Source organism: Micromesistius poutassou (genome assembly GCF_964030765.1).
Source record: "Micromesistius poutassou genome assembly, chromosome: 22".
Lineage (NCBI taxonomy): Eukaryota > Metazoa > Chordata > Actinopteri > Gadiformes > Gadidae > Micromesistius > Micromesistius poutassou.
The window spans coordinates 1316151-1325794 of NC_140292.1; the positions used below are offsets into that span (position 1 = coordinate 1316151).

The window sequence follows — 9644 nt, forward strand, 5'->3', positions numbered from 1 at the left end:
TGAGAGAGAGAGAGAGAGAGAGAGAGAGAGAGAGAGACATTTAAGAGCGCTACCTAGCAAAACAACTAAGCTAAATTATTCAAACACACAGCAAAGCAAAGGATTGAGAGATAATTGCAAACTAAAAAAGATGAGGAGAAAATATACACACAATGCAATACTCCAATGACACAAAGAACAGAGAAGAAAACACAAAGAAAGGAAGGTCATATCAGAGAGAGTGAAAGAGCAGGAAAGAGAGAGAGAGAGACAGTCAGAGAGAGAGAGACAGTCAGAGAGAGAGAAAATGGTGCTGCATCCTGATGAGCTGTAGTGACCTGCGGACGTGTTGAGCTGATATGTCGCAGTTCTACCTGCCCGGTGTATCTAACCCTCTCCCCCTCCTCCCCCACACTCTCTCTCTCTCTCTGTCCCCCCTCCCCCCTTTCCCCTCACCCCTTTCATCTTCCTCTCCCCGCGGTCTTCCTCAGCGCTCTGTCCGTCTGTCTCTCTCGCCTCCGGAATGACGGGGCTTTGGCGGCCGAGCGAGCAGCCCGGAGAGTGACGCACACTCTCCCCCTTTCCTCCCCCCCCCCCCCCCCACTCCCCCCAGCACCACCACCACCACCACCACCCCACTCACCCCCCCCACACTTCTACCTCCCCCCCCCCCCCCCCCCTCTGTGTTGGTTCGGTCCGTTCAGACCGTCCAGTGACCAGGTGACCTCCAGGGTCCTATCACCTTGACGAGGTGCTGCTGAGGCTGTTGTCGTTCTCGTCGTCAGGGCAACGTCCCGGCTCGTCAATCATCTCAACTTACCGCCTCGTAACGAGATGGACGGACTGCGTCTGCCCCCCCTCATAGAGGAGGTCATGGATCCCTCCGGTGAGTGTGTGCGTGCGTGTGTGCGTGCGTGTGCGTGTGTGTGTGTGTGTGTGTGTGTGTATGTGGCATTCCAAGATTGACAGCCTTACTGAGCAGATATGTTTTTTCTTGCTTTCATGTATGTCCTAAAATAGAGATTGTGTTTGTTTGTGTGTGTGTGTCTATGTTTGTGTGTGTGTGTGTGTGTGTGTGTGTGTGTGTGTGTGTGTGTGTGTGTATGTGTGTGTGTGTGTGTGTGTGTGTGTGTGTGTTTATGTGTGCGCCAACTGTGTTTACTGAGCAGAGGATCTAAAAGCAAAAACGGAGGCGGGTTTCCTCTGAGTGAGGAAGACTAGAATAGACAAACGCTGGCGATGCAGTCGGAGATGATGAAGACAATTAAAGTATAGCCTACTTAAGCACTTAAAAGAGGGATGAGACCTAACATTAATGCTAGTTATCGCAAACAACAAAGAAATCTTCCAACTCCAGTTGCACATAGTGTATTACGCCTTAATTGTTATTATGTGCAATGATATTTTTAGCGTTATGGGGTATGATACTAATTGTGTCTTTGGCCACAATTTGCTTCAGATCCCCATCTGTTGGTAGGGAAATTCCCCAAACTGGTGACATTGATTCTAGAACTTGCTTCATTCTCATAACACACTTTTGCTCGCTGCCTGGTTCACTCCATTACTAACCTCCACTGTTTGTATAATAACTAAAACAATCCTCACACGCTTTATTACTTCTGTAGAACGTCCTCCCGAAACCCAACAGACCAAAACCCAATTTCTCCTCATTTTCCGGCTCTAAGTTGTTCCATAATGTCTCAACCGACGTCTTTTATTAAAAGACCAAAAATGTCCACCGTTACTCGACACACAAGTATGTGTGTCGAGTTTGCAGATATATGTAGAACTCCACCTAGTGACAGACAAGTGTGTGTCTTGACAACGCAATCGCAATTTTGTGTGTGTTTAAGTGTCATCTTCATCTCAACCTCCTCCTCTCTCCCCCCAGAAGAGCTCCAGAAGGAGGAGAAGCACCAGGACGCCCACGAGGAGGACAAGGAGAAGAAGAGGAAGGAGAAGGAGGCGGCGCAGGAGACGAAGGCCGCCTCGGGGGAGGGGGTGGTGGGGGTGGGCAGCTGGGAGAAGGCCCAGCTGGAGGAGGAGGAGGAGGAGGAGGCGCTGGGGAGGGGGGACGTCCGGCTGGAGTACGAGGAGGACGAGGAGGAGGAGCGGGAGCGGGAGCTGGAGGAGCTGCGGGGCCAGGTGGTGCAGCTCCTGCTGGAGCTGGAGGCCACCAGGGAGGTGGCCCAGCGGCACGAGGAGACCTTCCTGGAGCTGCAGGGTCTGTCCATGTCTGTCCGTCTGTTCGTGTGTGTGTGGGTGTGTGTGTGTGTGTGTGTGTGTTGGATGGTGTGTGTGTGTGTGTGTGTGTGTGTGTGTGTGTGTGTGTGTTGGAGTGTGTGTTGGGGGGTGGGTGTGTGTCTGATGGTATGTGTGTTTAAAAATGTGTGTTAAAAAATCTTGAGTGTGTTCCAGTGTGTACATGCTTGGTCGTGTGTGTGTGTGTGCATGTGTGTGTGTGTGTTGGGGTGTGTGTTGGGGTGTGTGTGTGTGTGTGTGTGTGTGTGTGTGTGTGTGTGTGTGTGTGGTTTGGATCTGTCAGCATGTGTACCATCAAAAAAGTGACCATGTATGTCCTCCAGTGTGCACATGCTTATTTGTGTCTTTGTGTGCGCGCGTATGTGTGTGTGTGTGTGTGTGTGTGTGTGTGTGTGAGACTGTGTGTGTGTGTGTGCGTGTGTGTGTGTGTCCCCCCACGTCCCCCTCTTTCTACTCATCTCCTCGCTCCCCTGACTCCAGGTCTGTTGGAGGATGAGCGTCTGGCCACCGCCCATCAGGCAGAGAGCTTCACCCGACAGATCCATCGTCTGCAAGGTAATCAGGGACACAGCATCACCCCCCCTCACCACAGCATCACTCCCCCTCACCACACTCCCTCCCTCCCTCTCCTCCGACAGCGTGTCCAAACAGTCGATGCGTGGTCGTACGGGGGCCAGTAAAACAATATTTGAGGAGCCGCACCAGATGGGCTTTTGCTGTGTTGATTTGTAGAGTGTGACTCTGACAGGCTGCTGCTCTGTTTTCTTCTGCGAGAGAAGAGATTTATTTTTGGTCGTCGAGTGACAAACCGTTGTCATGAGGTGACATCTCCTGCTTTCTCTACTCTCCTCATCACTCCGACCTATTCCTCGCCTTCCGCTCCCCCCCCCCACCTCCTCTCCTCACCTCTCCCCCATCTCCTCTCCTCACCTCCCTAACCTAACATCCTCCTCCCTCCTCCTAACCTCTACCCTCACCTCCTCCCCACCTCCTCCACACCTCTCTCACCCTTCCCTCACCTCTCCCTCCTCACTTCCTCCCCTGCTCCTCCTTACATCTCCCCCCGCCTCATCACCTCAACTCTCACCCTCTCCTCCCTCTCCCTCTCCCCTCACCTCCACAACCCCTCTCCCCCCTCACCCTCTCCTCCCTCACCCTCTCCCCTCACCTCCACAACCCCTCTCCCCCCTCACCCTCTCCTCCCTCACCCTCTCCCCTCACCTCCACAACCCCTCTCCCCCCTCACCCTCTCCTCCTCACCTTCCCACCCCCTCTTCCCTTCTCCTCGCCTCCCTCCTCCACCTCTCCACAACCTCCTCCCGTCCCACCTCCCACCCTCTCTCACCCCCACCCTCTCTCACCCCCTCCCCCCCTCCCCCACCCCCCCTCCCACCCCCCCCTCCAGCCCAGCTGCGGTCGGTGCGGGAGGAGCTGGACGCGCTGGAGGAGGAGAAGGAGAGCGAGGTGGCGGAGGCGCAGGAGGAGCTGCGCGTGGCCCAGGAGGAGGTGCTGCTCCTGCAGCAGGCGGCGGACGAGGCGGCGTGCGAGCGGGAGGGCGACATCGCCTCCATGCAGGAGGAGCTGTGCCGGCTGCGGGCCGAGCTGCAGCGGCTGCGCGCCGCGTCGCAGGGCTTCGAGCTGGAGGTGACCACGCTGCGGGCCGAGATCGCCATGAAGAGCCGCGCGGGCGCCGGGGGAGAGGGGGCCGACGGTGAGGGGACGCCCGAAACGCACACACACACACACACACACACACACACACACACACACACACGTACAGACGTTTGTGAGTGTGTGTGTGTGTGTGTGTGTGTGTGTGTGTGTGTGTGTGTGTGTATGTGTGTGTGTTCACGGCGGTGTGTGTGTGTGTGTGTGTGTGTGTGTGTGCGTGTGTTGCTATCATGTGGAGCTGTGCTCCACTTCGTGATACATGGAACGTCATAATCCAGAACTGCTGCAGTGAAATCAGTATGGATTGTTTGCTCCTCCCGGGACAAAAATGCAGACTTACTGGAAAATTATACCTTGCCGTTGAGCTGTAGAGTCGTGCTGTTTTTTTTAATGTTCACTTGGTTAGGGAATCCTCACTGCAACAAGAGATAGGGATGCTAGGGCTCGCTTCTGAATATGAAGACAGTCCCAGCTCTTAAAATATATTCTAGGTCAGAATAAATTGTATTAAGGAGAAGATGAGAGTTTTTCAAAAAGGGTGGCAACCCCTTTAAACCAATTATTCCCCGGACCCTCATGTTAAGGAACCTCTTAATCCAGAGTTAGGGCCAGAGTGGCAAAGGGGGCGGAATCAATTGTGTACTGAAGCCTGTGGGCTCAAGCCACTCTCAGCCCGGTCAGTGAGAGTGGGCGCAGCAGTGTGGAGACCGAGAACGTGGGTGAGAGCACTGGCTGAGGTAATATTAAAAACAATATGCTACTGAAAAGCCTGAGTGCATAGAGGAAACAGACGTGAGCGATTGAAAACATGACAATAAACAGGGTCGATGTTCTCTGTTGTGCTTACATAACCCATTGGAAAAAAATAAGAATGAGTAGGGAATTTCAGTTGTTTCAGTTGTTTTTCATGTGCCCACACTGCTGCTTCCGTCAAGTGGAATATGGGAACTGGATTAATGGATACTACTGTATATAGACGGACCGATAGATAGAGGTATGGTCAGTGTAGCGATGTCTGTTCTACACGCCACCTAGGTGGCTGTCACCCTCCACCTAAACCGCATACACTCAACAGTTACATACGTCGAGATAGATAGAAACATAGACACTGCAGTTAGTTTGACGGACATATGCTAATCCTTATGTTTCTCCAGGTGCTTTGAGTCAGCTGAAGGAGGACTACCGCTCGCTGAAAGAAGACTGTCTGTCGCTGGCCAACAACAACCAGGAACTGACCAGCAGGCTCAAAAAGCTGCAGCAGGAGCAGCAGCAGACCAGGTGAGGGGACCCAGCAATCAAATCTGCCACCCTATCAGGTGTTGCCAATTAGTGATAATTGGAACCAGCAGCACATGCTCATTTTCACCGCTGTGAAGGGCGAGCAACACGGGCTGGAGGACTTAAATTGAGTGGATCAAATCCTCTAAATGTTGTTTGTTAGTCTTTGAATATCAACAAATAAGAGACCTGGGGAGGGATGTAGGGTGGCAAGATGACGCCAGTGGGAGGGTGCCGGAGGATGGAAGATAAGGAAGAACGATGTACCACTACTCATTCCAAGTCACTCCTAAGCTCAGGCAGGAACAAAAAAATTAAAACCAAAAAAAACAGAGATATATATTCAGAGGACTTAAATTTCAAGCCACGTGATTGGCCAAACAACCCGCCAATCAAATCAGCCACCGAATCAGGTGTTGCTAATCACAGCGTCGGTTGTTGTGATCCGAAACGTCAACCCGCCGCCCCCCCCCCTCTCTCGCTGACCTTCAGCCGCTCTGAGGACATCTACATGGCCCTGAAGGAGGAGCCCTCCGACGCCGAGGACAGGGTGAAGACCGACGGGTACATCACCCTGTCGCAGGCCGAGCCCCCCCGCCAGCCCAACGCCCAGCCTGCCCGGGACCCCTCCAGCACAGCGGGGGGGGGGGGACGCCCAGGAGGTCAGCGCGCTGAAGGCCCAGCTCCGAGAGGCGGAGGAGAGGGCCCAGGACGTCCAGAGAGAGGTGAGTGCAGGGCGCCTCTACCTTTTTAGTGGGGTCGGGGGGGGGGGGGGGGGGGGGGGGGAGCCTATGTGGGGTCCAGTGGAAGGCTGGCGCCTGGCCCTGGAGAGGCTGGTTCTCACCGTGAGTTTGCACCAAAAGCAAAGTGAATGTTCAGGTCGCTTCCTTCCGCGTGAGGTCACAAGTTTGATTACGCAAAACACTCCCGTGATGTTTTGTAGCATATTGGAGGAGGTGGAGGAGAGGCTCTCTTGTGAAAGCTAACGTTTCTTTCCACCAGTTCATTCTCAACCACGGCCGAGATAACCACTATCGCGAGTCCTTACTTGTTGTGTGTTGAAGTACCAGAGACGTTGAATAACCCAACGCCGTAGTTTATGGATTCATAGTATCATTTGGAGATCCACATAACTTTTGGCCGTGATATTGTATATTATATTATATTATATTATATTATATCATAGAGCTCGGGGAGTCAACGATCACTTCTCCTCCATGTTGCGTTTCAATCTGAACTTCCGGGAGTGAACGCTGAAAGGCTGTCACAACAAAGCATCACGGGAAATTTGTGGAAAAGTTTGAATATTTCAGTGTTCGCGCGAGTAGAATCACACGAAATCTGCGCAAACCAGGTTGTTCGTGCCGCGCCATTCTTCTATTCGCACCGCAGGTTTTTTCTGGCGGAAACTTTGCCTCTATTCACCTCATTGACTTTCTATGGATTCGCGTGGCGCCTTCTCCTTTGCTGTCAGTGCACATTTAGTGTTGGTTCTTTGGTGGTTACTGTCTTACGTATACAAAAACATATCCTTTTTTTCCTTATTTTTCAAGCGTGTTGATTTAATAATCTTTATTCATACTTATTTCCTTTTGATCTCTCTCCGTCCAACTGTCTGTCCGTCAGTGTGAGGGTCTGAAGGAGGAGCTGGTGGAACTACAGACGCTGTACGACAGCAGCCAGCGTGAGAGGGCGGGGCTTGACCAGGAGCTGCGCAGCTGCAGGGCGGAGCTAGAGGAGCTGGTCGGCCGCCGGGTGAGGGTAAGGGGGTCACAAGGGGCTGATGGGTAAAAAAAATAAAATAAACGCAACCGAAAGATTAAAAGGGTGGAAGGTGAATGAAGATAGTGGACGATCAATCCTAAGTGCAGATAGGTTTAAAGATAAGAGATGGAGATGGATAACTAAGAAATTGAACTGTTACAAGTAGAGTAACTGTTGCAGTAGCTTGTGGTTTCCAGGATGTCACACATCCTTAAACAAAGTCAGTATTGACCGAAGGTAGGTAGAAGGTCACATTGATTTGATAATCCACTCATTTGTTCAAACTACTGTGACGTGTTAACGATAACGTTCCGTGACTTCACAGTCGTTCCGCCATGACATCCGTTGCTTTCTGCTTTTGTGCATGTGGGTCAGTAACAGTTTGGTCAAAACACTGTTGGATGTCCACACTTGTTTTTGTTGCTTCATTGTCTGTCGGTGGCCACCATGGTTCTGCTGGTGTACATAGCAGCTGGGTGTTTGTACGAAGCTAGGCCATACCAGGCCGTCCTTATTCCCCCTCCCCCCTCCCCCCACATGTGTCTCGCTACAATGGGCAGTGTGTCGTCTTTGTCAAGAAACTATCCGTCTGTCTCGGAGCGGGGCCTTTCTTCCACAGGGGACGGTGCTAAAAATAAGACTATTGACAGGCGGGTTATAAGCCAGGCCGGTGGTGGCTAATCAGATGCTGTCGGTTGGAAATGAGAGCCCAAACCGGAGACGCTGACGGAGATCTACTAATAAACCATTCAGTGAGGCGGACCGGTCGTGCACTGGCGATTCCAGTCTCACGCCTGATGGCTCAAATTACTTGTCTGCTCCTTTGGCCTTTCTAGGCTAGTGACTTGGCTAGTCCGTGGCTAACGACCTAGCATCTATGGGCTAACCGCTAGCATTCCTAGGCCTAACTCTAGCATTCATAAGCCAGACCATTCGCATCCCTAGGCTGGCCGAATGGCAGAAATGGTCTCTCATTTAGCCTCTCAAAAGTCACATTTTTGGCGTTGCTCCTGAGCAATTGTGCCCCTGGATATTGGCATGGACTCTCTCCCACCTCGCCATGGTTGGTGGCACTGTGGGTGTTGTCATGTTAATTGCATCTTTTCAGAGTTAGAAAAGGTAGTCTTCAAGAACAAATCTTCCAAAGTCTGTGGGCCGGGGTTCTGTCACGTGTTTTGCATGAAGCTTACTGTGAAACTTAACTTTTGTCCCACGTCCCTCCGCACGTCGCGGTGACTTGTCTTGCATCCAATATATCGTAAACATAGCGTAGAGGATAGCATTGTGTTTAAATAACCCGGTTCACTCCCCCAAAAACAATGTGGTCCGTCGTTCGCAGGTGACACGAAACAGCCAATTCAAGTCCTCCGGAGACCACCCTTATTACATCATGCCATTGTAAACTTTACCTTGTGAGCTAAAAAGAAAAACACACTCCAATCTCAGGACAAACCTTCACCCTTCAAAACACCCACACCTTTATCCCACACGCCAGCGCTGCCAATCAGTCAAGTGTTCCCTGTGTCTGTGACACGTGAAACATTGGGGAAAAGCACTAACACGCATTGGCGACAGATTCATGTAGCACGAGGTGCAAGCTTTCATCTGCACGCTTCTTCATCTTGTCCTTGACTATCTTTGTCATCTCTGCTTTTGCGTTGCCTTGTAATTTCAGTCGCTTCAATCCCTCCCCTGCATTTTGTCACCTTTCCGGTGCACTTTATCCACCATGCTGTATGTTTGTCAAAGTGCATGCATGCCTTCTATTTCTGTTTTGATTTTCTTTTTTTCTTTCTGCACCGTGTCACATTTTTTTCCAATTTAAAGATGAACTTGAACACTAGACTTCTGCTCTGAGTTGGACTTGAAGTTACTTGTTGAAATCCATCTACTCTAGTCTGATTTGATGAACCTTCTAAAGGACAAATATTTTATTGAATTAAATGTATAGATGTAATGTAATCCATCAATCATTTTGATGTCCATACTCAAATGGCATATTGGTGAGAACTCTCATTCAACCACCAGGTGGCACCAAACTCACAAAAGAAGACTAGTAAATAGGGCCTCTTTAATCTCACAATTCTGTTTGTTTTTATCCTTTCACCTCTTATCCTTCCCTCCTATATCCTCATCTCCACCCTCCCTTCCCCTCCCCTCCTCCTTGCACTCCACCTCTCTCCTCTCCAGAACTGTGCTCTTTCTCCTCCTTCTCCTCCTCCTTCTCCAACTCCACCCGAGCCCCCAGTTCTCTCCGTCCCCTTCATAGGAATGATTGTAATAGTGGCCTTGATATGGTGCTGTTGGGAGGAGCTGGCGTCCTAGAGAGGGGGTGGGACCAGGTAGGGTCACGCCCTTTCTTCTTCTTCTCCTCCTTCTTCTTCTTGTTGGTGTGATTGCAAAGCAACAACACTATTGTAATCAGATTTTTTTATATATTTTTTAAACATTATATTCTTCTTCCTGATATTTTTCACGTCTCTTCCTATGCCTTTCGAGCTGTCACGAACCAATGCCAATACATCCGGCCCCGGTCAGGTGCAGTCTGCTTATGTTCCGATTTTGGAAGTCCTTAATGAAAAAAATGCGTTGTGCTGATGCAGCAAAATGTGCTCATCATAATTCATGCGGAACTGTGTTGATCCCTAAAAAAACAATATGACTTATTTTTTTTAAGGCTCTATGAAAGG

The 9644-nt window shown here is 50.8% G+C and overlaps 1 protein-coding gene across 1 annotated transcript; it reads left to right on the forward strand.

Annotated features, from left to right (window-relative positions):
- Nucleotides 1-813: 813 nt before the first annotated feature.
- Nucleotides 814-9279, forward strand: LOC311367488 (uncharacterized protein; the record flags this gene model as incomplete). The annotated part of the gene is made up of 11 exons (XM_084486326.1): nt 814-865; nt 1874-1989; nt 2107-2203; nt 2722-2796; nt 3647-3952; nt 4575-4631; nt 5067-5190; nt 5683-5754; nt 5804-5915; nt 6817-6951; nt 9196-9279. The coding sequence occupies 11 exons, from the start codon at nt 814-816 to the stop codon at nt 9277-9279; spliced, it is 1230 nt and encodes a 409-aa protein (XP_084342452.1).
- Nucleotides 9280-9644: the final 365 nt, after the last annotated feature.